The 27,851-nt window shown below is 52.5% G+C and overlaps 3 protein-coding genes and 1 long non-coding RNA gene across 10 annotated transcripts in view; 2 read left to right on the plus strand and 2 right to left on the minus strand.

Moving 5' to 3' along the window:
* The first annotated feature begins 449 nt into the window (after window positions 1-449).
* Tnfaip8l1 (TNF alpha induced protein 8 like 1) lies at window positions 450-9,806 on the plus strand. The gene is made up of 2 exons (XM_028762518.1): window positions 450-595; window positions 8,899-9,806. Exon 2 carries the CDS (start codon window positions 8,904-8,906, stop codon window positions 9,462-9,464), a length of 561 nt encoding a protein of 186 aa, XP_028618351.1. The 5' UTR covers window positions 450-595; window positions 8,899-8,903; the 3' UTR covers window positions 9,465-9,806.
* Window positions 9,807-13,443: 3,637 nt separating this feature from the next.
* Window positions 13,444-20,867, minus strand: Mydgf (myeloid derived growth factor). The gene is made up of 6 exons (XM_028762530.1): window positions 20,693-20,867; window positions 19,571-19,621; window positions 16,099-16,160; window positions 15,417-15,498; window positions 14,838-14,910; window positions 13,444-14,131 (listed from the first exon to the last, which is right to left on the minus strand). The coding sequence occupies exons 1-6, from the start codon at window positions 20,843-20,845 to the stop codon at window positions 14,052-14,054; spliced, it is 501 nt and encodes a 166-aa protein (XP_028618363.1). The 5' UTR covers window positions 20,846-20,867; the 3' UTR covers window positions 13,444-14,051.
* A 162-nt stretch (window positions 20,868-21,029) lies between these two features.
* On the plus strand, window positions 21,030-23,545 carry LOC114617045. Of its 2 annotated transcripts, XR_003710739.1 has the most exons (3): window positions 21,030-21,059; window positions 21,623-21,741; window positions 22,607-23,545. It is a non-coding gene; the product is annotated as an uncharacterized LOC114617045 (long non-coding RNA). The 2 variants fall into 2 exon arrangements; XR_003710737.1 differs by lacking the exon at window positions 21,030-21,059 and having other exon boundaries at window positions 21,085-21,741.
* Dpp9 (dipeptidyl peptidase 9) overlaps window positions 23,462-27,851 on the minus strand; it is a 34,503-nt gene continuing 30,113 nt past the window's right edge. For 3 of the 6 annotated variants that reach the window (XM_028762420.1, XM_028762436.1, XM_028762415.1), the window contains 5 exons: window positions 27,653-27,799; window positions 26,971-27,123; window positions 26,290-26,432; window positions 25,059-25,170; window positions 23,462-24,243 (listed from right to left, as the gene is read on the minus strand). In XM_028762420.1, the coding sequence (XP_028618253.1) occupies window positions 24,151-24,243; window positions 25,059-25,170; window positions 26,290-26,432; window positions 26,971-27,123; window positions 27,653-27,799 (648 nt within the window). In that variant the 3' untranslated portion in view covers window positions 23,462-24,150. Of the gene's footprint in view, window positions 24,244-25,058; window positions 25,171-26,289; window positions 26,455-26,717; window positions 26,837-26,970; window positions 27,124-27,652; window positions 27,800-27,851 lie in introns of those variants that run through there. The other 3 variants (XM_028762396.1, XM_028762405.1, XM_028762429.1) reach the window with 2 other exon arrangements.

Genomic DNA, 27,851 nt, shown 5'->3' on the forward strand with positions numbered 1-27,851 from the left:
CACAGTGTCCCCCTCTCCCCAGAGACACCCACCGAAGGAGGGTCTCTGCAGTACTCAGAAACACCAAAGATTTTCCCAAGGTAAATTTTGGGGTGCAAATGTCACGGGGGGGTCCCAGGTGGGACTCAAACTACCTAGTGGGTAAACTGAGGCCGGCCCAGAGGGGTGCATGTGTCTCGTGGAGGCGTGTCTCTTTCCTTTGGTCTCTCGGATCTCTGTCGCGCAGTGCGCTCATACCCCATTTTTCTTTGTCCCAGTCTCCTTCCTCTTCCCTTCAACACTTTCCCGATGCCGCACCTCTCGCCTGAGCACCCAGCGCGGCGCTATTCCCGAGGAATCTCCGACCGCAGACCACGCCCTCTCCCACGCCCCCGCCATGTCGCCCACCTCTGGCAGAGGCTTGCTGTCATTGGCTCCTTCGTACACCGCCTGTGCGCTACTATTTGCTGAGCCAGTGAGCTTCTAGAGGGGGCGCGCCCTTTCTCGGGGGCGTGGTCTCCTGGCCAGCGGCCGGGCTCAGATCCAGCTGCCAGTGCCTCCGGCCCCACAGAGTCACCTACAGAAAACTGAAGGCTTGACGGATCCAGGGGAGCAGGTGAGCGATGGGGTACTGCACTGATTCTATCCCCACACCGCCCTATGTACATCCCGCCTCAGTTTCCCTCTGTATACCAATTACTGACTGTGGGAGCAAGGGCGTTGCGGGCAGGTTGCTGTGGGCTACTGAGACAGTCCTAACACCGGTCCTCAAGAGGAGACCTGATGGACTTGGCCCTGTACAGGTGTGCAGCCTGACTCCAAAATGGTCTGGGTATTCTCTGAGGTAGCCACTGTGGCTCTGACTGATGCAGGAATCCCACCTGAGCAGGGTCACCCTGACGGGAACTGGCACTGCAAGCTTCCCATTGCCCGAGGGCTTGAACTCAGTTTTACCAGCTGGGAACTGGAACAGTGGCTGTCACATAATTGGCAGGTGACCTGATCCAGGTCTGCGGCCTTCTGGCTCTTTCAGTGGTGGCCTGGAGTGCAAACTAGGGTCCAGAACATGGGCTGTGGTTGTCCAGGGAGACAGAGACAGAGCGGGAACCAGAACCTGGTTACTCACCTTTGTGAGCAGCGGTTCTGGAGAGGGACAGGGTGGAACGCTGAGCTGGAAACAGGCCTCTGGGTCACTTCCCGAGCTCCGGGCTGTGAAGGCGCTGGAGGCCTTGGGGTCAGGACACAGCTCAGACAAACCTGACTCACTTGAACAAGTAACGTAATTACAAGCCTCAGTTTCCCTGTCTGACTTGGGACAGTTGCTTCATGACTCCCTGAGGCTTCTGGGAGATTTAAAAGCAAAGACAAAGCAGAGGCTGCACCAGGGTGAACTACACACTGAGATCATGTCTAAAACAAAGAGGATCCTGGGGTGTAGCCCAGTAAGTAGAATGCTCACCTAGTAGCAAGAGGTCCTGGGTTAGCCACAGCTCGACATAAACCAGGGATCATGGGGCATGGCATTCACCCAGTGCTAGAACAAAGGCAGGTGGATGTCTGTGAGTTTGAGGCCAGGTCTACAAAGTAAGTTCCAGGCCAGCCATAACTACATAGCGAGATCCTGTATCAAACAACAGCCAACCAAAAAAGAAAGAAAGAAAGAACAGGAATGTAGGCTTCGTGTGCCAAACTTCCTGTTTTTCTGTCCTGGGACCTTGATGTGGCCGCCTCTTCCCCACGTGGAATGTCCTCGCACTCAGGACCTCTGAGTGCCGAGCCCTCTACAACCCTGGCAGATCAACACAGGCAGCGCCAACTTTAAAACATAACAAGTTCATGATCTGGGCCGCACCTAGGATGTGGGTGACTGGGAGGGGTGAGGGCGGAGCAATAGGGACTGTACAATCTAACAGAACAAAGAGGGTCATCACAGAACACGTGCCCTGGGCTTCCCACGCTTGCTGAGCCAGACCTGGGCCAGGGCTGCGAGTCCCATGGAGGGTGAGTGGTGGATCCTGGGGATATGAAGAGACAGAGAGATTTGTCCCTCAGTTTGCTCTCTGAGCTCTAGGCAAGCTAGGACTCACCCCACAAAATTTTGTTTAATTATTCCTCATGAAGGGACTCTGTATACAGGCCAAATAATCATGGCTACAGGAAGGCGTGCAACCTACTGACTCGGGTGCCATCCGGGGCTTAGTGGAGGCTTAAAGAGAGTGAGGCTTGATCCAGGGGTCCAGTGAGCTCACTCTTCCAAGAACCCCAGTGTCTCCCTCTGCATAGTTTTTCCTGAGCCCCAACCCTGTGTTTCCCCATCTGGAAACCAGCTAAGGTAATTAAGGACCCTCCAGAAGGTGCTGTGCAGGTGGGGGCTTCTGCAGTCCTGACCAAAGGCTGGTTGAAGGAACCATGGAAGGGTTGACAGTACACACAGCCCTGGAAGATTCCCAGACTGAATCAGTAGGCTGCCCAATTTTAGGGTAGACCCCAGGGGAAGGCTGTAATGCAATGAGCTTCCAGGTAGGGACTGGATTCAAGTTCCAGATCTGACCCGGTGTTATTCTGTGCATATCTGTCAGTTCTCTGGCCCCTGACTCAGTTTCTCCTTTTGTCATAACCATGAGAAATTACTTAGTCACTTTACAAACCGTTCCTGAACACTGAGTTAAGTCAAGTGTGGTAGCTAATGGCACCAGCACACAGCAGTGACCAAAGCTGGCCCTGTGCCCACCATCTCCTGCCTCACAGTTGGTAACACTGGACACTGTCCTGAGTTATAATGATAGCTTAAGAAGAGGAAGGAAGGAACTGGAGAACTGGGTGTTCATGGAGAGGAGTGATCTGAGAGTTCCAGGGTAAAACAGCCACAGAGCAACCTGGGGAAGAATATTGTAAGTGGCAGGGTCAGCGTGTGCAAAGGTCCTGGGGCAGGACTGAGCCTGGTGTTCAAGAGGTGAGTGGAAGAGGCACTGTGGCTGCAGCAGAGGGAGATTCACACACTGAGGACCTTCATGTTTCCCTTTTGTTAAAGAAACAGTGTAGGAGCTGAATCAAAGATCCATACTCTCTTTGGCTCTGTAACATTCTCTTTTAAAATATTTATTTATTCTTTTTTGTGAATATAATGCTTAGAGGACAACGGGCTGGGGCCTCTCTCCTACCAGTAGTTCCTGGCCTCGAACTCAGCTTGTGAGACTTGACAGCAAGTGCCTTTATCTGCTGAGCGATATTGCTGGCCCTCTCAAGACTCATTGCTTCAGCACATGTCCACCCTGCCTCCCAGCCCTGCTGCCTCCCGTTTTTCTGGCAGCATCCTTAAGGGGAGCCTGTTTGAGAACTCCCCAGTGTCTTTCTTGATTTCCCAGAAGGCCAGTGCCAATGGGCAATGATGCTCAGCGTGTTGTGTGGAGCCGGTCACGCTGCACTGGAGCAGACACTGGCTGGATCTTGGGTGAGGAGCGGCTGTGGCCCAGCCACCCCTGGGACAGTCAACCAGGATGGAGAGGGAGGATGGCGGTCTTGGTGACATTAATTATGTATGCGGATGCACTGCACTGGGTGACATAAAGAATTCATGAGGCCAGGGGCTGCCCAGGCGCGAGAGGCAGCATCAGCCACATGAGCACCACACCGCTGCTACGGGAACCTTGCCATCTGGTTGTTAAACCCAGATTAAAAGTCGAGGACTGAGTGCTTCCAGTTAAGTAAATCGTGTTGTGTTTATTATTTATTGCATTCATTTACTTTTGTGTGTGAGAGCCAGGGAACGTGTGTGGAGGCCAGAGGGCAATTTGTGGGAATCTTCATTCTCTTCCACAATGTGGGTCCCAGGGATGGAACTCAGGTCATTGGGTTTGGCAGCACATTTACCCAATGCCGTGTCAACAGAATGTAAACCATGTGATAAATAACGGAAGCTGTCAGGTGTGGTGGCACGAACATAAAAGAAACTAGTGGCCACCAGCATAGAGATCACCTAATGATCTGGCTGCTTTTTGCCTTGGTCTGTGCCTGAGTTTATCCTTCCTTTCTTGAGTATGTTGGAAATGGCCTTCCCAGCTTCAGCTTTCTCTTGTCACCTCTGAGGCTGAAGGTGGGTGTGGTGGCCACATGGACCCCACCAGGATCCTCAGACTTTTGCGGAAGTCTGGGCTTCATTACTGTGTGGCTGACTAGCTTATGGAGATGGGCCTGGCAGACTGATGGATCAGAGGAAATGTTTTCAGCTGTGTAAAGACACAAGGACCATCCACCTCCATACACCGCTGGGTCTTCAGAATGAGAATCGTCTGTGTGATATACAAATTGGTGCATGTGGTGTGTGACAGTAAAACTTTATTTACAAAAGCAAGCTGGATGATGAGCAAGCAGGGTGTGTGTGTGTGTGTGTGTGTGTGTATTAGCAAGCCATTGGGAACTGGAGTTGGAGTCTGTACATGAGCAGATAGGAGGGAGTGTGTCTCCTAGCACTTGCAATGACTTCAGAAAATAGTAAAGACTTTTTTTTTTTTTTAGCACAGGATGTCCCTGTAGACCAGGCTGACCTCCTTCTGCCTCTGTCTGCCAAGTGCTTAGATTAAAGGCCATCTGTAATACCTGGTGTGCCTGATACTGAAGATGGAACCCAGGGCTTGGGTACTCTAGGCAAGCCCTACTTGCTGCTCAGCCCCCGAGGGCATTCATTCTAGAAGCCAGAGAGTGACTTTGAGTGAACGTCATAAAGTGTGGTGTATGTCACATATGATTGTTGAATGAAACTTGATGTGACAGGAATCATCTTGTGAGACCCAGCTCCATGGTATCCACTGTTGTCAGAGTCCATCCTGGTCACCATTGATGGCCACATCCCCTCAGTCATCTGTGTGTGTTTGTGGAGAATGAGCTGACGCTCAGGTGTCCTCCTTGGTTGTTCTCTGCCTTGTTCTTTGAGGCAGGGTCTCACTGAACCTAGGGCTCAGTGAAGGGGGTGGCCAGGAATCGAAGACCAGGAATTCCTGTTTCCACCTTTCCAGCACTGGGGTTCTATTCACCTGTTTTCCTGTGAGTGGCAGGGGCGTGAGATGTGCATACTCAGACAGCAAGCTCTAGGCATTCAGCCATTCCTGCAGCTACTTGATAGACCCTTGGTGTTGGTGCTCTGTGGAGACTCAGCTCTCAGCTCTTCGCTAGAAGTCTTGAAGTTATGGTGGCTTTCTGCACTGTGGTCTTGGTGGGCTGAAAAGGAGTCACATATGGGTTACCCCAGTTTGAACCTCCAGGCACTGGAGGCCCTGTATCTTTTCATGCTTCCCATTCCAGAGGTCTTCACACCCCGCTTAGTATTTAGGAATTAGTCATTGCACAGACTTTTTCTGAGCACCAGGTGCAGACCTGGTGGTATGTGTATGTCAGACCCCATCAAGACCAAAAGAAACCCGGCTCCGACCTTGCAACCGCTCCTCTCCCATGTCTTGGACCCATAGGCTGGAGTTGCTCCACCCTGAGCACTGCATACACCGTGAATGGTAATACATGATTGTCATGCCATTACTCAGGAGATGGAGACAAGAGAACCAGGAGTTCAAGTGGGCTTCAGGTCAACCTGGGCTACACAAGATCCTGACTCAAAGTCAAATCCAGACCTGGAGAGATGTCTCAGTGGTTAAGAACATTGACTCCTCTTCCAGAGGTTCTGGAACCTACAACCACATGGTGGCTCACAACCATCTGTAATGGGATCTGATATTCTCCTCTGGTGTGTCTGAAGACAGCAACAGTGCACTGATATACATTAAATAAATAAATCTTAAAAAAAATCCAGAAGACAACCAAAAACAAAAACAAACAAACAAACAAAAAACTGGGAGAAAAGAAAAAGCAGAAACTGGGTTAGGGAGGTGCCTCTGAACCTGGACCTTTATGCTTGGAAAAGCCTTCTGGAAGCTTCTGTGGCTGTGCAAAGGCCCTGTGGCTCAGCTGTGTTGTGGGGGCCATGATGGATTGCTGAGTGCAGAGTGCACCTGTGAGGGGAGGCTGAATCCTGGGGGACAGCGCTGTGTACCAGGCTGCACCTGGCCATGTCAAAGTGGAGGTCAGGGGTAATCCAACCTTGTGTAAATGAATGTGCTGTGTCCAGCAAGAACCCAGAGGCTGTTTGTAGGGTGCTGGGAGCTACAGTGATTGACAGGGTTCAGAGTACAAGAAAACTCAAATGGTGTTTGAAGGCACGTGGGTGAGCTGGGCACTGTGGCACTCGCTTTTGATCTGAGCACTCAGGAAGCAGACACAGGCATGTTTGTGTGAGTTTGAGGCAAACCTGATCTACAGAGCAAGACTTTGTCTTAAACAAAACAAAAACTTAAAAACCATACCAAATCTAAGCTGTGGTCCAGGATCCAGGAGAGGACTCGGGCTCTCATTCTGGAGATGAGTGTTGTTCCCACAAGGAGAGATCTGGGCTCGGTCCTCAGAGCCAGCTCTGGCCTGCGTGGGGCTGAAGCTTCCAGGCTGATCTAATAGCGAACATGGTTCTGCCCCAGGGCTTCTGCACATGCACGTGCCACTGCTGTCTCTTCCCTTGAGACTTGTTCCCCCTGTCCTGACAAGTGGCCTTTTCCCATGCCCAAGGCCCAAATCTTACTTTTTTCTTCCTGCTTATTGGTTTCTTGTATTTCCTCCCTCCACTTAACTGGCCTCTTCAGGGTAATCCTAGAGTCCCTGACAGACACAGTTTATGCACACTTATCGTCTCACAGTGGGGAGGCTGAGGCAGGAGGATTAAGAGTTCAAGGCCAGACTGGATGATATGAGACCCTGTCTGAAAAAAAAAAGTAAAAATACATGTAAAGAATGAATTATTGGATGGAGGGGGTGATGTGGCCTGTGAAATCAACACCAGGGTCAAGATGGTCCCCAAATCATGTTATAGTTAGAACATGGCAGAAATAGGAACTCTGGGAAGTCAGAGACAGAGTCTCTTTTGGTCACTTCTGTGTTTGGTACACAATTGGTGCTCCATAAATGCCCATTAGGCCAGTTGAGCTTCTGAGTGAGTGTTGGGACTGAGTTTTGGAAGCTAGAGTGCAGGCTGTTTTGGCTCCAGACTTTGGTTGGGTGCTGAGACACTGGATGGGCAGGGACCAAGGCCACAGCACCTCTTCTCTGGGAAAGTCCCTGTTCTGAAGGCCTCACATGACTGTCATGCAGGAAGGAAAGCTTAAGTGGGGAGTTTCTGTCAGAACAATGGGGTTCAGAACAGGAAGTAGAGGCCAGCAGCTGGCTGCCTCAGGTGGCGGCTGAGTTGGAGCTGGGAAAGCCTGGACGGGGCTGACTGCAGCTGTGCCACGCCGCCATGCTTCCTGCTTCCGGAAGTCCGTCCACACACTCGGCCTCACTTCTGAGCCATAGAGTCCAGATTTAGCTTTGTCTACAGGAAAAGCAAGGCTCAGAGGTAGTCAGCACTCCTGGGGTCAGCTAGCCCCCAAGTCAAACAGGGACACCAGACTTGGTTCCTCTGCTGGCAGTCAGCTGGAAAACAACCCCAGGGTACTGGAGAGGCCCCTTCAGGTCCAGTCTTATCTCTCTCTTTCTTTTCTTTTTTAAGAGGGTCAGGTAGTCCAGGCTGACCTCCAGCTCCCCATGTGGATGGCCTTGAACTTCTGACCCTCCTGCTTCCATCTCTGAAAGCTGGGGACAGAGCCCAGGCTTTGTGCACCAGGCAAGTGCTCTGCCCACTTCAGACTCAGCACCATTCACAGATATTAGGGAGGAGGCAGGAGGATTCAGGTGTAGGGATGTGGTGGTGGTAGTGGGGGGTGAGGGTAGACTGTCTTTTGTTGCTGCCTGGCCTTGTGGTACAGTGGACTTTGAGGGGATAGATTCTACCATTATGTATTCATTCCCAGTTGGGCCACTTGGGATGGCATTGTTCATTGCAGAATGGCGTTGGCCGAAGAGATGAAATAGGTTCACATGGCAGGCGCCAAGCTGCCACGTAGCCCTGTGTCAACAGCAGTGTCCAGATTCTGGCTAGTAGACAGTGGGGGTGGCGAGCCATGGGGGCAGGAAAACACACAGAGCCTTCTTGTGCCTGCCCTGACCTCTAAGGTCAGAGAGCCAATGGCTCAGAGCCTGGGGTTGGGGAAGGATATTCTCCTGGGGTTTGGGCTCACACAAAAGCAGGCTTTGTAGAGCACTCTGGGAGTGAGCAAGTGGTCTCGGGGTGGGGGTGCATTGCTGGCCCCCATGGCCATCAGCTGACCAGGGCCTGGGGCAAGACAGGCCCAAGGGCCCAGTCTGGAGACCACCCTTTAATGTCCCCCCCACCCTGCTCTTTCAAGTTTGTTTATTCCCAGAGGGGTCTCGAGTCCCCAAGAACACAACAGATGAGAAGGCAGGCCCTGCACTGTCCCTCTGTGGTCTGAGAGAAGTGGTTGCAGGCCTGCAGGCCTGCAACTGTGCAGTCCTGTATGGCTCAAAGGGAGTACCCCACAGGTCAGCTTGAGGATGCTTAAGATGGTTTCCTGGAGGAGGAGGCACCCAGTCTGAGCTGAGGGGTGAATCTCCCTGGGACCCTAGGCACTGGAAGGTATGTGGAAGTTTTTTAGGAAAGATGCAAGGGTTTGGAGATAGGGCTTTGTGGGACGTACAGACGTTTATTAGGGAAGAGGCATGAGAGTTCTCCATGGTTTTTTTTTTGTACTGTCATTTGGGAAAGTTCTAAAAATGCTTGAACTGAGTAGTGTGGCAGAAGATCATGACTGTTCTATAGGAGCCAGCCTGCCTGTCTTCTTGGCCACTTCCTGGCTCCTTCCTCCATGGCAACCATCAAAACCTCAACTCCTAGCTAGGAAACCACGGGCTGGCTGCCTGGGGATAGGAATGGTGCCAAGCCCTGTGCAGATTCATTCCTTTGACCTGAGCACTGTGTCATCCTGACAGGGCCTATGGACACCTTCAGCACGAAGAGCCTGGCCCTGCAGGCCCAGAAGAAAGTCCTCAGCAAGATGGCTTCCAAGGCCATGGTGGCTGTGTTTGTGGACGACACCAGCAGTGAGGTCTTGGATGAACTGTACCAGGCCACTAAGGAGTTCACCCGCAGCCGGAAGGAGGCACAGAGGGTAGTGAAGAACCTGGTGAAGGTGGCCGTGAAGCTGGCTGTGTTGCTGCGGGCAGACCAGTTGGACAGCAACGAGCTGGCCCAGCTGCGGCGGTTCCGGGTCCGGGTCCGTAGCCTGGCCATGACAGCCCTCAGCTTCCATCAGGTAGACTTCACCTTTGACTGGCGTGTGCTGGCTGCCGGGCTGCTGGAGTGCAGGGACCTGTTGCACCACGCTATTGGTCCACACCTCACAGCCAAGTCCCACGGCCGCATCAATCACATCTTCAGTCACTTTGCCAATGGTGACTTCCTGGCCGCACTGTACAGCCCAGCAGAGCCCTACCGGAGCCATCTGTGCCGCATCTGCGATGGCCTTGGAAGGATGTTGGACGAGGGTGGCATCTGACCTGGAGTCCTCCACTGGTGACTGGTCCCCAAAAACACAGAACTGCCTGTGCACGAGGCAGTATCTCCTGTTTCTCCTGCTGCAACTTACCTGCTTTTGTCTAGTTTCTGCTTCATCTCCCTACCTCCTCTTCTTACTTCTGAGACAGGCTTCATGTAGCCCAGGCTGACTCCAAACTCCCTATGTAGCCAGGGCTGACCTTGACCTCCTGAGCCTCCTGCTCCCACCTCTGAGAGTGCTGGACAATAGGTGTGTGACAACACCCCACTGTCTGGGCATTCTCAGTCTTTCAAATAAGGTTGTGGAGAATTGGGAGAAAAAATTGCATTCCCCTGACCCTTACTCCTGCCAAATGACTATGTTTGTTTTTGTTTTGTTTTGTTTTTTGGGTTTTTTTTTTTTTTTGGTTTTTTCGAGACAGGGTTTCTCTGTGTAGCCCTGGCTGTCCTGGAACTCACTCTGTAGACCAGGCTAGCCTCGAACTCTCGAACTCAGAAATCCGCCTGCCTCTGCCTCCCAAGTGCTGGGATTAAAGGCGTGCGCCACCACCGCCAGGCCTATGTTTGTTTGCTAAGTCTCAGGTCCTCTCAAGGTGACTTGCTTTAGAAAATGAAGTTCAAACTCTTATACCATACTAGCACTGAACAGGTACCAGCCTGCTACAACATAGGTATAGGTTATAGGTACAACATAGGTATTATATATAGGTTGGCCCAGGAAGGCTCACTCTGCCAATGCTGCAGGACACTGGGTACTGAGGAATGACACTACTACAAACCAAAGACACCGGCACACAGATGCTGGGCAGGGACCATAGCTTCTCCCAATGGTTTTTGAAAGGGGAGACTCCAAGCACACTCTGTGGGAGGAGCGACTCCAAGCACACTTCTGTGTTGGGATCTGAGATCCTGTTAGGGGACTGGACCCTGGCATTAAAGAAAAGAAATAAACAGCGGCTGAGATGGCTCAGCATGTAGGAGTGCTTGCCATCAAGCCTGATGACTGGAGTTTCTGTGCGGTGGAAGGAGACCACCAGTTGTAGAAAGCTAGCCTCTGACCTCCATGAGGACATGCCCACACAGAACCACACAGAGGCTTCTGGCACTTGGAAACATGGAGGGGTCCTGACCACTCAGCAAAGGGCGCTAATGTGGGTGGAAATTTGGGGTCTTCACTGAGAGATAATACAGGACTACTGTCAAACATGGGGACCCCAGAGGCTGTCCCCAGCTTCAGACCAGGAGTAAAGCCACTGGAGACACAAGTATCTGTTACATTATAATTCCATACTTGGGAAACAAATCCATCTTTTCTCTTTGTATGGTAGTCTGAGTTTGTAACGGACACTGACTGCATGTGGAAGCATGCAGCCCCCACTGTCTGAGTGTGCCCGTGGTCATGCGAGACACCATAACTGGCTTAACTCAATTGGTACTGGGACAGAACTTTTATCCTTGGAAAGCAGGCTTTAGCTACATATGTGCCCAGCAGAGGTGTGGGCTAGATGTTAGACTCTCCCAGCAAGGGTTTGGGGGTGTGGTTAGGGGTGGAGCCCAGCCTAGAACCTCCAGTGAGGGACTGGGGGCAAAGATAACCCAGTGTGGGGCCAGGAGACCAGTGTAGATCCTGGCACGGCAGTTGTGTAAGGCTGCTGGTTAGGAGGGGACACAGCACACAGAGCTGAGTGTATTTAGGGCAGTGTTTACAGCCTGGAGCCCGTGGGGCCAGGTGGGAGTCACCTCCATAGTGTTTCAGTGTTTGCAGACAGATGCAAGCACAGAGACGACTCTATCAACAGCTACAGATTTGTGTGTGGGTTTTTTTGTTGTTTTTTGTGAGACAGGGCCTCTCTGTATAGCCCTGGCTGTCCTGGAACTCACTCTGTAGACCAGGCTAGTCTGGAACTCACATAGATCCGCCTGCCTCTGCCTCCCAAGTGCTGGGATTAAAGGTGTGCACCGCCACTGCCCGGTTTAGATCCCCCTCCCCCTTTGTTTAAAGACAATATTTTGCCCTATAAGCCAGGCTGGCCTGGAATTAATTTTTCTGCCTCAGCATCTCAAGAGCTGGCTGGGCGAGCCCCACAGTGCCCTGGGGCAGTCATGGCTCCAGCAGCTTCCCTGTGACCCTGGCTGATGAGGTGTCAGGTCCCTGAAGTCTTTCTTGCCATTCAAGTGCCATAAGGGATTTTCTCACTTTAAGCCTAAGGCAGAGTCTTGAAACTCGAACACCAACATGCATGCTGCTGTCCCTTGTGCTGACCAAATCGACCAAAGGGATAGTCTGAGTTTTGTGGGGCTGTTCCCACAAGGGTGAGATGAAATTCAGAGTGCACTAGGCACATGCCTTATCATTTTATGTCACTGGGCCTCGTGAATGCTACAGTACCAGCCCTGTTTCCTTTTCAGCTTTCATTACCCAGGGTGGCTTGGACTTGGGTGTTTCAATGCTCAGGGTCACAGTCTGTGCTTCTGGTCTTCGGATAGAAATATATTTAATGTGGTTGCGGGACTGCCGAGATGGAACACTGGGGAGAGGTGCTTGTTGCAAAGCCTGACGACTTGAGTCTATCTAATCCTGGTTGCCACAGAAAGGAAGGAGTCAAGTCCCACAAGGTGTCCTATGACCTGAGACTGTGCTCCATGGCTCTCATACCTCCAGACACTGAGTAATCTGCCCAGCCCAGGGATAGCGGGATGGGGGCAGGCTCCCCACCAGGTTCTACTATATCCCCTTAGCTCAGCATCACAGGCCAGTGGCTGTGGCTTTCAGTAAGAGGATCAGAGGGTCTGGACGGGGCTCTGCGGCATCACTGTCCTCCCATACTGGAGGTGCTTGGTTCATTCCCAACAGCTTTCCCCCCAGAAACATATTAAAGGGCTAACGTACCTTAGCACCCAGTTCTACCTACTCTGTCTTTGGTAGGACTCTGAGGACTCTGAAAGGCACATAGGAACAGCTGCATAGCCTAGCCCTCGCGTCATCCTGTGTCCTTTCTCACCTAGGGATTTTGAGGGCTTGGACTGTACCACCTACACCCATGTTTCAGAGCCCCTGGAACCTCAGGCCCCTAAGGCACCACTGACGGTTGTCCTTCCAACGGTGTGGTCTAAGTAGTGTGAAATATCCTCGGGTCTTAAAGCTCAGTTCCTCTTCTTGTGGTAGAGTCCCATTGTGCAGTCCTGGAACTTGGTATGTAGCCCAGGCTAGCCTCCAACTCAGAGATTCCCCTTGCCTTTACCTAATGGCTGAAGGGAAAGCAAAAGGGCACTTGGCCCTTGCTGTGGGAGAACATGCACACACATGTGCGTGAGGGTGCAGTACCCTGGAGATCTGCATGAGGTACAGGCCTGTCTCACAGCCCCAGTCCCTCACTGGGTGTCCAGCCAGATGTGAGGCCCAAAGGCAATGCTGGAGGGCCCCAAGGTCCCTCTGAAAGACTTGAACACTTTAGGGCTTATGTAGGGTTCTTTGCCTTCAGGTGGTCTGTTTGACTTAAAAGATTTTAAAATTTTATTTATTTGAGTACATTGTCACTATCTTCAGACACACCAGAAAAGCGCATCGGATCCCATTACAGATGGCTGTGAGCCACCACGTGGTTGCTGGGAATTGAACTCAGGACCTCTGGAAGAGCAGTCAGTGCTCTTAACTGCTGAGTCATCTCTCCAGCTCTTTATTTATTTTTTTAAAGATTTCTTACCAGGGCTGTAAAGGTGCCTCAGAAGTTAAGAGCACTGGTTGCTCTTGCAGAGGATCCAGTTTCAGTTACCAGCACCCACAGGTAGTTCACAACCAGTAACACCAGTGTCAGGATGCAATGCCCTCTTCTTTCCATGGGTACAGAAACAGCAGAAATTCACAACCTAACTCAGACCCTGCGCGCGCACACACACACACAGGAAGGAAGGGAGAGAGAGAGAGAGAGAGAGAGAGAGAGAGAGAGAGAGAGAGTATAAGATCAATCTATAAACACATGTTGCTTCCATCTGACTTTAAAAGCCCACCCGAAGCCAGCATCTGTGGGGACAGTGGCCTTGCCCTGTGGTCCTAGTGCTAGAGAACACAGTGCGGATTCAAGGCAACATGGTGTCTCAGGAGAGTGACGAGTCCTTGTGGGTGCAAAGTCCTTGGCTGCCTTGTGACCCACTGTGCTGGCACCTATGTGGCATTATTAGGAGAGGCCACGTGCCTGCACCTGCTGCTACTGTACAAAATGGTGAAAATCCGTGTCTGAGTCTGACCCCACAGAGCCTCTGCTAAGGTGGTTATTTGTTCTATCTTTTCCCATCCTTCTGAGTGGAGCTGCCCTGGGTGGGGTTAGAAAGTGGTCCTGGGATGGAGATAACCATCTGTGGCTCAGAGGGGAGACCACACCGACGTCTTGACTTGAAGAAAGCCAGGAAGTCTGTCCATTCCACCCCCCACATGTCCTGCACCTTCCCTGGGGGAATGGGTGACAGGGCTCAGAGAGTTCTGTGGGATGACACTATGTGACCTGAGCAGGGCGGTGTCAGCTCCTATAGGACCAGTGTCCAGGCAAGTGTGTCTGAAGAAAGGGGTCATGAAGGCCATGACAAGGGGAGGTCACAGCTCCGAGTGTGCCGCCTTGGCTACGATCACCAGCTTAGAGAGCTCAGCTTTGAAGGCCCCAGGCCTGTGAGACACTGCAAGACACAAGCACAGTTAAACTTTGACATGATTTTGAGACCAGATAGTGTTGACAGGGGCCAGGTATGGCAGGGTTCGAGGTAGATCAAGGTAGAGAACTGCAGGGCCAGGCAGTGTGACTCAGGAGATCCCGGCCTGCCTGGGGAACTTAAAAGAGACTGGGAAATTACAAAGAGGGCTAGCAGACATTGTAAAGGGTGGAGCTCCTGCCTAGGATCCCCCTCCCCTGGGCCCCTGTGAGAGAGCTGGGGGTGTAGTAAGCGCAGAGGCTCTGGCTAGAATCCCCCAGGTGAAGCCTTGAGTAGGCTCTTGTGAGGATGGGGACTGTCTTCCCTGGCTCTGCCAGTGCCTCCCTCACCAGGTCCTCACAGAGTCTAGTCAAGGTATTTTGGTACACTTGATCCTCTAGATTTGGGTACTGAATGGTCCTTTTTGCTTTATGCAGCAGCCTGCCTCGGATGCGTTGTCATAGCAACAGAAAGTGGACCAGTACTGGTGACTAGGATGCAGTGAACTAAACTGGTTGGAGTGACCTTGACACAGGGTCTATCAACATGCGGCTTGTATTTAGCCCACAGCCCTTTCTCGAGACTGTTTCTGATCTGCAGGGCACAGTCATGAGGACCATCTTCCACCTCTCTCCAAATGGCTTTTGCTGGCTGCTGGCATGCCTTCCACCCTCTGGGACACACCTTTACCTACCTGCTGTCTTGGTCACTTGAAACTCCTCGCTTTTCAGGGGGACATCACTTTCTCTCTCAAATGCAGCTTTGGACTAAAATAAAACAGAGCACTTCAGCAGACACAAATCGTAAAGAGAGAAGTCCCCTCCAGTCCCCTTGGTTTGGTCTCCTGGGCACTGTGGCCTAAAGCCAGGCATGCTTGCTAGGGTGGGTGTGGTATTCCCAGGATGTAGTCCAGGCAGAGCCTAGGCAGTGGGTCAGATCACAGGTCTGATCACAGATCACAGCCTCAGTCTGTCACTTTGGCTCCCAGGAACACACTTGGTGAGGCTGCTGTAGACTCTGGTGCTCTGAGGGAAGAGCCTATCACTGGCTATCTGAGGGACAGGGGTTGATCACGGCCACCTTGGCTCCTCCAGCCACTCTGCAGGGACCACCCCCATAGTGGGCCTCCCACTGATGTCCTCAACTTGAATAGGAGCCCTGGGGGGTCAACAGGGTGGCTGAATGACATGGGGCTCTGTCCATCCTTTGCAGTGAATGGTATCTGGGGCCCTGTGGGCCCCTTCATCCTCAGGTCCCCATGACTGGCACTCACATAGGCCATGGCATACTCGATCTCAGCACCTTGCAACTCAGCCTTGAACTGTGTGAAGTAGAGGTAGGATTTTCCCTGGGGCCTGTGGAAAGACAGAGTCAGCATAGGGGGAGGGAAGGGGAAGAGCATCCAACTGAGGCTCTGGAAAGAGCCTGGTGATGTGGGACTCCATGGTGGTAAATTTCCAGCATGCCAAAGCCAGAGGTAGGAAGTAGCTTTGTGGGTACCAGGGAGTGGGGAAGTGGGGGATGACAGCTCTGGGTCAGGGCTAGCTTTTGGTGTTTACCTTTTTTTTTTTAAGACTGGCTTTTGAGAAAGGGTCTGAGGTAGCCCCGAATGGCCTCCAACTAACTATGTGGGCAAGATTGGTCTTGAGCTCCTGATGTCCTAACTTCTGCCTCCCCAGAACTGAACAAGAGAATCAGTAGTTGACTGTACTGCACAATGCTTTGGTGGTTCCTGCCGTGTGACCAGATTCCCAGTCCCCCCTCCCCTCCTTCCTCTGCCCGGTGCCTTGGTGCGAACACATACACTGGAGCTTTCTTGGGGTCGCAGGACCGCCGCCTAGCCTGTTCCCCACTTGTCCTGCATTGACTGTGGTGTGCGCATGCGCAGTGGAGAGAGCTAGAGAGCGAGAGCGAGAGACACACACACACACAGACACACAGAGACAGACGCTCACCTCCAGATGGTACAGGTGAAGTGCTGACTGTCTTCACTTGTCCCCAGGCTCATCTGCCATTGCTGGGGAGAGAGGACAGGCTTGGTGAGCAAGAACAGGTGGCTAGCTTCTTTGCAAGGCCCACTAGACATGGCCCCTCCTAGGCTCTGCACCCTACACTAGAGCCACAGACACTGCCCTGCTTTCCTTCCTGTAAGACGTCTTGAGAACAGACAACAGGGAGACCCTGTCTAAATTCAGATGGGAACTGTGGATCAGTGTCTAGCACGGAGCTCTCACTCCATTCCTGACCAGATTCCCCAGCCCCCTGTCTGCTCTCTCCCATCTTCCCCTCCCCTCCTTCCTCTGCCCGGTGCCTTAGTGCCAACACACACACTGGAGCTTCCTTGGGGTCGCAGGACCGCCGCCCAGACTGTTCCCCACTTGTCCTGCATGGATCGTGGTGTGCGCATGCGCAGTGGAGAATGTCTGTGGTTTGCGCATAAGCAATGGGGAATGCCTGTCACCCTAGCGCACAGCTGACTCAGGACAACCAGGATTTAGTCTCAGCTATGCAAACAGTAGAAAGCCAGCCTGGGCTACATGAGACGATCAAAAACCAACAATCCAACAATTAACCAAAACCAAAGTAAGAAAACAGCCAGGGCTGGAGAGACAACTCTGCACCTAAGAGCACAGGCTACTCTTTCAGAGGACCCGAGTTCTATTCCCTGCACCCACACGGTGGCTCACGGCCATCTATAACTAGTTACAGGAGACCTGAGGCCCTTTTTTGGTCTCCACAGGCACCAGGTATGCAGCTGGTGCACATTCACACAGGCAAAAACCATACACATAAAATTAAAACATAAAAGACAAAACCAAAAAAGCCCCAAAACAATCAGCCAGTCCTCACAGAGAGAATCTCCAGCCTTGGGTGCCGGCCCTCACCCAGGGACTCCCATCACTGGCTTTCCCTGCTTCCCAAAGGAGGTTTTCATTGCCAGGACCTACTTGTGTCAATTACAAGAGGACCCTGCAGCAAGTTGTGTGCATTCTCCCCGAAGTGAAGCCCTGATACCTAACTGCAGTCATGCCAAGGGGGCCTGGCTCTGAGTGGTTCCTGCCAACTCAACAGATCTGCTATTCCCAACACTGTACTGATCCAGAGCCTCCCCCACCATTCTGAAAATATCTGAGAAATGCTGCTAAGAGGGTCCACACCTTGCTTTTCTTTAGTGACAGTCTTGTATAGCTCAGGTTGTCCTTGAGCTCTGTGAAGTGGAGAATGACTTTGAACTCCTGATTCTCCATCCATCCTGCTTGCTACTGGCCCTCTGTCCCTCCGGCACAGAGGGCCTAGTAAACCCTGAAACTGTTCACAGGGTGAAGTAGAAGTTTCCACTCCCTGGATCATTCACGTTAAAGCACACCAATCTGTGAAGTCTAGTCTACAGTGCAGCCATCTCTACCATGCATCTAGAACATTCCATCAATCCAAAAGCAAGCCCCATGCTGAGCCTGCCCTCAAGCCTCGCTCTGGCCTCAGTACATCCACTTCCTGTCTCAGGGCTCCTGTCCTGGATGCTTTGGGTGATGGAATCCCACACCGTGACTTCTGTCTCTGTGTCTCATGGCATCTTTGAGGTCCCTCCAGACTGGTGGCGTCAGTGCCACTCTCCTTGTAACAGAAATTGTCACTCTCTCCTTGAGCTCACTGGGAAGCTGGTTCTGGAAGTGGGATCTGTGTTTGTCCCACAGCCCCCTCCATGGTCTTGGGGGAGGGATGGCCCAGCCCTGTAATGGGCGGCAGCAATGACAACAGCAGGCATGAGCCATCCCCAGAGCTGACTACAGACTACTGGAGAGAGGCTCGAGCAGGTGCTGTTCCTGAGGACCTGCTGTCCTGGATGGTTTCCTATCAACTTGACACAAGCTAGAGGCACAGGAGAGGAGGAGTCCTCAGTGGAGAAAACACTCCATCAAATCAATCTTTCCATAACAACAAGCCTCTAAGGCATTCTCTTAATTAGTGATCAATGGAGGAGAGCCCAGCCCACTGTGGGTGGAGCCATCCTTGGGCTGGTAGTCCTTGGTTCTCTAAGAAAGCAGGCTGAGCAAGACATGGGGAGCAAGCCAGTAAGCAGCACCCTAATGGCATCTGTACCAGCTCCTGCCTCCAGGTTCCTGCCCTGCTTGAGTTCCTTCAATGATGACAATGATATGGATGTGTAAGCTGAATACACACTTTCCACACAGTTTGCTTTGGTTATGGTGACTTATCACAGCAATAGTAAGCCTAAGTAGGATACCCATATTCAGTTCCCAGCACCCACTGGGCAGCTCACAACCACTCAGTAACTCCAGCTCCTCTAACCTCAGAAGGCAACACACCCACATGTATACACCTGCACATCCAGCTTAAAAATACACATGCTTAAAAATACTGCCTATAATGGAGAAGACAGGCTGGGGGCTAGGTCCTGGAGGCTCGCCCATGGGCTCTCCAGCTGACTGCCATCTTGCTTCCTCAGATGGTTTCTTCTTATTCATTAGCCAAGAGATACCTCAGCGGTTATAGCACTGGCTGCTCTTGAAGACGACCTGAGTTTGATGCCCAGCACCCACATGGTGATTCACAACTGTAAGTCCAGTTCCAGGAGATCCGCTGGCCCCTTCTGGCCTCTGTGATCACTAGATGCTGGTTTCTGCTCATCAAGTCCCTGACTGGAGATGTTTTGCTGTCTGCAGCCTCTCCATGTTTTTTCCTTGTTTTTTCTGCACATAATAAACTCATTCATTGAACGCCACAAGCAGGGCTGTTAGTTCTCTCTGTGCCATGCACAACACTCTTAGTCACGGGACTGGGATACTCCTGTTCATCGAGGTGCTATGCACACCTGTTCATCTGTGGGAAGAGTCACTTCCATTCACTGCTCCCACGGAAAGCTCTGCTCAGAACACTCCTGTCCAAGGTTCTGGAGACACCAATATTTCCACTGAGTGAACTAACCTGTGTGCAGGACAGCTGCCTGCCTCAGCGTGCAGGCAGCTGATCTCGTAACAATTCTGAATGCCCTGCATGCTGCCAGCTCACAGGCTGCCCTTAGGACTGTCCCAGGCTAGCTGCTCATGTGAGTCTCCTAAGGCACAGATCATCTTGTGATAACAAAGGCCCCATTGCCCTTGGTAGTGACACTGTCATCCAGCACTCAGGACACAGAGGCACGTAGAGCAACAGCAGCTCGAGACCAGCAAGGCCTACATAGTAAGATCCCATCTTAAAACATAAACAGAATGACTAAGACAGCAAGAACTGCAGTGGCTTACTGATGACACATAGATTAATAGTCAGGGACCGGCACTGTGGGTTGCTGGCTCAATTAGGCAGAAGCCAAGGCAACTAGCGGTCCTTCAGGCTCAAGGGACTGAAAATTCAGTGCCTCAAGAGTCTGGCCTTGACACCAGCTGTGTGACACCCTGAGGAACCTACCTCGTTGGTCCCTCCTTGGGAAGCATAGGTGAATGTGCATGTAAACTTGCCCTGTAGAAGGAAAAAAGAAAAGGAGGCTGAAGGGCAAAGATCTCAACACTCAGAATCAAGATCCTAGCATACTGGGCATGGTACTGTATGCGTGTCATCTCTGGTACCCAGAAGGCTGAGGCAGAACTGGGAAACTAGGACATAAGCCATCCTGAGTGACTTATCAAGGTGCTGTCCTGATGTAAAACAAATCAAAGAGGACTGGGGTATACATCAGCAGTAGAGCCCCTGCCTGCCCAGACAGTCAAGAGTTGAGCCTGTCTAGAATCCAGCAGTGAGGGGCTGGGAGGGTGACTCAGGGGTGGGGTCTCACCTAGAGTTTCTCAGTGAGGAGCTAAGGGGCATGGCTCAGGGGTGGAGCCCCTGCCTAAGTAGGGCTCAGAACACTGGCTCAGCCTATGTGAGACCCTAGGTTCCACCCCTCAGTACCTTATAAAACAAAGACTTTGTGACACCCTCCAGTGGTCATCAGATTTCTTTCCTCTCAAGAGCTCAGAACTTTGCTCAACTCCCTGTGGTTTCCTGGGAAGGTCAAATAGCCTTCAGCAGCCACTCCTTTAGAACAGCGCCTGTGAGGTCAGTACTCGGGGCTCCGGATAGGTATAAACTTTTACTACTTCCTGCCTGCAACACAAGCCTGCCAGGAAGCACAGGACTATAACAACGTCCTCAATAATCGGTCACCAGGGACACAGCTGTCGCAGAGGCTAGGCTGACTGCTAGCTTCACAGCCATTGAGAAGAAAGTTGATGGATCCGTGTAAGGCTTGGGGTGCTTCCTCTCTAGCCCGAGTCCAGTGAGCAATCCTAGTGCGACCAGTCCCCTAGATCCGCTGCTCTTATCAACCAGCATTCCCTTTTCTAGAATGAGATGGGCAAGGGGAAGCTGCCTTGCAGGTAGGGAATGACTGACAGGTGACAGATGAGCCAGCCATATCCCTTCTTCAGGTAACCCTGCCCCTGCCATTCTGACCAGTCTCCAGGACTACCTGATCCGCAATCTGGCTCCCCCGATACCGGCAGTCCATAGGATCCTAAAGGGATCCTCCCCTGTAGGAGGCTTAACACGTACCCCGGGTCCTACGTCCTGGGAGAAGGAATGCACGACACCTCCGGGCCTCACGTCAAATGGCACGGTGGTGGGCTCGGACACAGCGGCCGCCAACTTCAGCGCCGCGGCCGCCAGGACCACCGCAGTCCAGAAGCCTCCGCTGGGGGCCGCCATCTTGCTTCCGGGGAAATGCGCAGGCGCTAGCGGACGTGGAACGACCAGCGCGGGACGCGTCGGCGCGGAACTGTGATGCTCTCGCCCCACCCTACCTGGAGACTTGCTTTGACAGCCATGTTGGGGCGGGACTCGTCTTGGCACGTGATATTCTAAAGCGCCTCTGATTGGTGCTCACGGATGCCTCTCAGCGCTCTTGGGTCAGAGTTTGCAGGTAACGTTTGCCTTTTTCCCGGATATTTTTATATCTCACTTAGATGGGCTCCCGGACTCACTTCAGGACAACTTAGGGGTTGTTAGATTATATTGTTAATATGGCTTACTTCACTTTTGTCTATTTGTTTGGTTTTGGTTTTTCCGAGAGCGGGTCCAGGAACTCTCTCCAGGCTGGCCCTGAATTCAGAGATCTGCCTGACTCTGCCGCCGGAGCGCAGAGATTAAAGGCAGCACATTTAATCCACCACCTGTTGATTGTTTTTTGTTTTGTTACTTATTTTACTTTTTTATATTTTAAGTTTTTTTCAAAAATATTTTATTGTGAGGGCTAGGGTGATGGCTCAGCAATTAAGAGCACTGGCTGATCTATAGAGGACCAAGATTTGAAGCCCAGCACCCACATGGTGGTTCACAACTTTAACTCAAGAGATCCGATGCCCGCTTCTGGCCTCTGCAGATACCAGGTGTGCAGGTGGTGCACAGACATGTATGCAGGCAAAACGCCATACACACGTAAAAATAATATAATAATAACAGTACTTTAAAAGTAGACTCTTCTAGTTTTGCAGCTCCTATGGGTCACAGGTGTTGCTTGCTGTTACTGGACCTTTGGCATGCCTGGCCAGCCCTCTGCTGCTGATTAATTTTCCCATCTTTCGGCTGGACAGCAAGATGGAAGAGTAAGTAAAGGGGCCTGCAGCCATGACAGCCCTGGGAACTAGATGGTGGCAGAACTGACTCCTAAAAGCTGTCTTTACTACATGTGAGCTGGCGCAAGCAGCCTTGCACAACAGAAAATAAATGTCACTATAAAAGTTAGACTCCAGGGCCAAGTGATCTGCAATCTAGTCACAAGTACTGGGCCTCTTTCCCTCAGACGGCCCTGATGGCTGCTGATGCCACCCTAGCCTGCCCCATCCCAATCCTCCTGTAGTCCCTGAGCGGTGCACCAAAAAAGCCATCAAAGTAGTGGCAGAGTCCTCCTTCCCACTCCAGCCTATGGGCCACTGCAGTAAAGTGTCCCCCACAAGTGCTGTCAAAAATGGCATCTCAGCCTGCAGCCTTCACAGGATCTGTTCATAGGTACTTCATTTCCTCTCCAGCCTCCCTCACCCCAGTAGCCCCACAGAGATGTCACCTCAGCAAAAGCTGGCTGCATCCAGGACTTCCCACCCTTATCCATGGGCCTGATGCAGGGAAAAGGGAGTGAACAAAAAAAAAAAAAGCCACCAGTCGCTGAGCAGAAAAACCCACCAGTCTCATGAGATTTCTCCCCCCCCAACCCCCCGAAAAAAAAAAAAAAAAAACAATCCCTGAGCCTTCCCCAAGCTCAGCACTTGAAACTCCACCAATCCTCAATCTGGAAATCTCTGCCTGAAAATTCTGCCCTCTCAGAAATCCTATACAAGCACTGCCCCTTGGTCCAGTTCCCAGCTGCCCTCTCCCAGGAGAGGGGGGCAGCTGTTCCTGGATTCATCCCTCCACATCCTGGACTCCCCAATAAATTTCTTTCATGATATTTCTGCCTGGTGTCTCTCTCCCCAGAAGAACCCAAGAAGACAAGCAGTGAAGCAGAGAAGGAGCAGGACCAAGGCTCCCGAGTTCCTCAGCTCAGCTGCGGAGACCTTCCCTTAAGAGCTCCACCACCTCTGCTGAGGCTTCCTTTCAGAGCTATGTGGTTCCTGGCCCCAAATGTCCCAGGATACCCTTCACTGGGGCACTGTCCCGCCTCGGAGTTCTGGTGTCCCTGGACTTCCATCCAAACAGACACTTACACTGCCCATCGGCTTTCTTGGTCACTCCCCATCCGTTTCTTTCACTGTTAGTTGCTCCTTTCCATTTTTCAGTGTGTGGAGGTTAGAGGGCAGCTCGCAGGGCCAGTTTTCTCTAACTTGAATGAGTTTTGGCGATCACACTTGGGTTGTCAGGCTTGGCAGCAAGTACGTTAACTTGCTGAGCCCCATTTCTGTTTCCCACACTCCTTCTGAATGGAAAGGAGTGGACTATTGCACTGATCACAGAGGCCGTTTGTGTGCTTCCCAAGGTTGGGACCCACATGAGATTACTTATGGGGGAGTCTTTCATCTTTAACAATTGTTTTCAATAATATTATTGATTTTTTAAGACAGGGTTTCTCTGTGTAGCCCTGGCTGTCATGAAATCTCATCTGTAGACATGGCTGGTCTCAAACTCACAGAGATATACCTGGTTCTGCCTCCCAAGTGCTGGGCTAGAGCCCACACTGGGCTATCCTATATACCTGAGCACTGTCCCCACCCCCATCCTCCCGTCACCTGCCCTCAGTCCCCACCCTGGCACCCCAAGGGCCCACAGAGCCCCTGCAATCCCTCTGTCTTTCAGCCAACAGCACTTGAGAAGGACCGTCACAGCATCACCACCTTCATTTGGAATTGTTTAATGAGTCTACATACCACATAATTATAAAAGAATAAGAATTGACAAAAATATTTTCTTTCCATAATATGTAGAGGTGGTTTCTGGTTTGTTTTTTTGTTGTTGTTTGTTTTTTCTTTTTCTGTTTCTTTTTTACTTCTGTATGCCGGAACTCTTGTAGGAGGCAGTGGGGAAGGGCTATAACCCTGAGGTCAGGACATGTCCTTCTCCCGACCCTGGCATCCCTAGGTGATACCTGAGGAGGAGCCGGGCAGCAGACAGGCAGGGCAGAAGGTGCCCAGACAGGGGCTTGGCAGCTCCACATAGTCTGGGCGTGGGAAGAGTGTGGGGTCCCCAGCTGCCCAGTGCTGTACCTTCAGTTTCATGACTCGGTACCGCTTACTTCCTGTCTTTTAAATAATTATTTAAAATGCCCACCCCAAACACACATGACTGCAGGGGCGGCGCATGCTTCTGTGTGGGGACGGTGCTGCAAGGTCGGGGTCATGGCAGCCTGGTGGAGGCGTGGGCACAATGGTGGCTTCTTACCAGCCCCCAAGGAGGGTGGCATGAGGGCCACCGTCTCTGTCCTGGCCCCCAGGCAGCAGCAGCAAGCAAACAAATTGGAAGCTTCAAAAATTAAGATTACAAAAACGCAAGAAAAGCAGCGGTGGTGTAAGGACGCAGGTCTGAGGTCACAGGTGCTCCTGTAGGAAGTGCAGCAAAGTCACCTCATAATGCTCTCCAGACTCGCGGCAGCGGATGCTGTGCCTCTCGTTTGGATAGATCTGCAGAAGAGGCAGGGCTGTGATCAGGCCACCTGGGGACCCCACTGCACCCCTGGGACTGGTTGCACTAATGGCTTGCCACATATGGCTGAGGCCTTGGTGACATGGGTTACTGTGTTACCAGGTCTAGGGTGAGTGGATCTCTTCCACAGACCACAGCTGCCAGCCACCTGTGATGTGGGGAAGGCTGAAAACCCAGTACCCTTGCCTGCCATAAATCCATCCCCAGACAGGTCTGAGGATACCAACCCCACCCAAACCTCAGGTCCCTGAGCTGCTCACAGTTAAGGGAAGCAAAGTCATCATCTCTCTCAGGGAAGGGTCCCTGGCCCTCTACTGTCCTGATTGTCTGGTATATCCCCACCTCAGGGATGAAGACCTGCAGTAAGCCCACCACTTGCCAACAAGGCTCCGCCCAGCAGGTCCCCCCCGCAAAAAAAGAAAATGAGGCTCTCACTCTCATGGCTGTGCCCAGGTCTGGGGCTCCTGGGGCCTCAGTCCTCACCAAGTCACTCACTCCTGCACCTTTAAATGTCCCTCCCCTCAGGTAACTCCTCTTGGGTCTCTATTCATTGGGGGGCAGTCCCATGCCTGTAGCCAAGTAGATTCATAAAGCTGGGGTCTCACTGAGGTGTAGTCACTGAGAACCGGTGTTCCCAGCACTGAAGCATCTGGGATGTGGTGACCATTGGCACAGGTTAGTCAGTAAAGATGCGACTGAACAGAGGGCCCTGTGGAGCTCACACAGTAGAGCGTGGGGTTGGGGGACAGAGGATGGGAGCCTGGGACTTTGCCTTGGTCCCCAAACCATGTACCTGGAGCTGGTATGGCTTCCCTGCTCGGATCAGCTGGGACACCAGGAAATTTGTGTGGAAAAAGTGAACGTTCTCATCCAGGAAGCCATGGAGGATAAGCAGGCGGTTAGGCCTAGAAGAGACAGGGGAGGTGGTAAGGCCCTGGGAGACAGGGACAGTGCCCATGGGCTCAGAGTCATTCCCCTGTTCCAGTACAGCAGGCAGGACCAAAGAAGGGGGAAAGGGATGTCTACAGTCGTCCCATGCCCAGGCATTCTGGCATGGTGGAATGTTCTGGAAGCATGTTCCCACCATGACCACCACTGACATTGTTACTGCACTGATCAGTAGCCACCTGCAGCTCCTCAGAATATCAAAAGTGGTAGGAGTAACCAAGAAGTGAATTTTCTCTTTTAATTTTGATTTAGTTATTTATTTTTGAGGCAAGGTCTCATGTAGCTAGGCTGCCTCAGAACTGCCCAAGTAGCTAAGGGTGACACTGAACTCCTGATCTTCGTGCCTCCACCCCCTGTGCTGGGCTAACAGGCCATGCACCACCGTGCCTGCGATCCACAGTGCTGGGGTGGGGCCCAGGGCTTCCAGCATACTAGGCACACACTACCACAGGGCCCAGGCCCAGCATTTTATTTCAACTTTATACACTAGTGCTCAGGCGAGTGACAGCCTTTTGATGCTTTTGTGGCTTCATAATGTTGTATACCCATTACTTACTTCTCTAGTTCTAGAACATTCTATCCCTCCAGAGAAAGAGCCATCCCAGTGTAGTGATGCCTGGGCCCTGGCAGCCCCTCCTGTGCTTCCACACCTCCGCCTGGTGCATAGGATCCTGACTGCAGGAGCCTTGCAGGGGTACAGGCAGTAGTGGGGAATCTCCACACAGTGGGGAGGCCTGTGTCCCGCTGCAGCTACCCAGGTCTGACACTGTCGTCTGAGAGGTGGCCGTCTGTGAGATTTCAAGGTCCAGATAGGTCATCAAGGCTGGACAGGAGTTCATGGGGCTGCTGGGTTGTATGGGAGCTGGGGTGCTACAGCCAGCTGTGGACTTATCCCCAACATCCCGCACTTCTGGGTCTGGGCGGGGCCTGATGACACCCCCAACAGGCACCTGGAAGCCTGAGCTCAGCAGGACAGCTGGCAGGGAGGATGGGAGGGGGTGGCGGGTGGTGAGTGGGTGTGGTGGGTGTGGCGGGTGGTGAGTGGGTGTGGCAGATGGCGAGTGGGTGTGGCTTACTCATTGGGCAGCTTCTCCACATGCAGGGCTACAGACCCTGCCTCGTATCCTTGCTGATTGTTTTCGGGGACATCCATGTATCGTTCCGTGTACCCTGTGTCATAGGCCATCCACACAGTGACAGGAGCACCCGCAATGGCTACCTGCAAGATACAGGGGATGGATCTGGCAGGGAGAGAGGCGTCGGATGTGGAGTCTGGCCTTGGCCAAGATTGTGGGTCTCAGCGGAGGGCTAGGAAGCTCATGCATGGGGGTGGTGGCTGGAAGGGGGCCCTCAGACGCATCCCTATGGGCCTTAAGCTGCAGGGTATGGAGGGAGGGCCCGTCCCACCTTCCTGCCTCCTCCGCCTCCTCATGGCCGCCGCCCCACAGTGCCCTGCCAGTCCCAGGGCCTGCGTCCCCCTGCTGCTCCTCACAGCATGCCCCACCTCTGCCCCTCCGAGGGAGGGGTCCCGGGCTTGGCCTCCCACATAGAGCTGCTGGCGGATGCCATCCTGGGGTCGGTGGTGGCAGGCAATGAGGAGGGGGACTCGGCCTCGTGGGGTGGCTGCGGGGAGAGATAGCCAGGTGGCAAGGCCCCTGCCGAGGTGCTTGCGCTGGGTTGGGGCTCTGGGGTGGGCACAAGGGGCTAAGGGTGGGTGGGTATCAGGCTGCAGGTGGCTACACAGGAGTGAGACCCACCTTGAATACTTGTGGCTTATGGATAAGCCCCATGAGTGAGAGGAAGCCACCGTAGGACCAGCCATGGATGGCAACGCGGCTCAAGTCAATGAAGCCGTACTTCTCAGCCACATACTGCAAGCCTTCCACCTGGTCCTCAATCTCCACCTGGCCCTGTGGAAACCCAGCACTCCTGTGACCTCCACTTGGGGGATGACCAGCATCCCACACCATGTCGTTATGTTGCTAGCAAGAAGCCTGTCCTCTTAGACTTCAAGTAGTATTTAGAAGTATCTGCCCAGAATGGCACAGCTAAAGCTGTGCTTTAGGTTTGTAGGCTGGCACCACCACCATCTCCATCAGCCCTATCTCCACCATCTCCATCACCACCACCATCCCCATCATCACCGCCATCATCACCATCTCCACCACCACCATCATCACCATCTCCACCACTACCATCATCATCATCATTACCACCACTGTTCCAGCCACCACGCTAAATACCAGTGTCCCCACCACCTTATCTGTTCCCTTTTTCTGTTATACACTTGAATTCCCTGGGCTGAGGCAGCTCCACAGTGTTAGGCTGTGTTTGGGCTGCCATCCTCTCCCGTCCCGCTCAGGGCTGAGAAGAGTGGAGGGCACCTGTGTTCCCCGGGACCTGCTTGTTCTCAAGGGACACTGGAGGAGCAGGACTCACCATCTGGTTTTTCAGGGCCCCCTCGAAGTGCAGGCCCCGCTGACAGGAGCCTCGACCATCGATCACCACCACAGCATAGCCCAACGATGCCAGTGTGTTTAGCCGCAGGTACTTGATGCCCTTGAAGGAGTTGTTCACCAACTGCACCTGTGGGCAAGGCAGGTGGTGAGAGAGAGCTGCAGGGGTGCTGGGGCAGATG

The sequence above is a fragment of the Grammomys surdaster genome, unplaced genomic scaffold, assembly GCF_004785775.1.
Source record: "Grammomys surdaster isolate TR1022 unplaced genomic scaffold, NIH_TR_1.0 62, whole genome shotgun sequence".
Taxonomy (NCBI): domain Eukaryota; kingdom Metazoa; phylum Chordata; class Mammalia; order Rodentia; family Muridae; genus Grammomys; species Grammomys surdaster.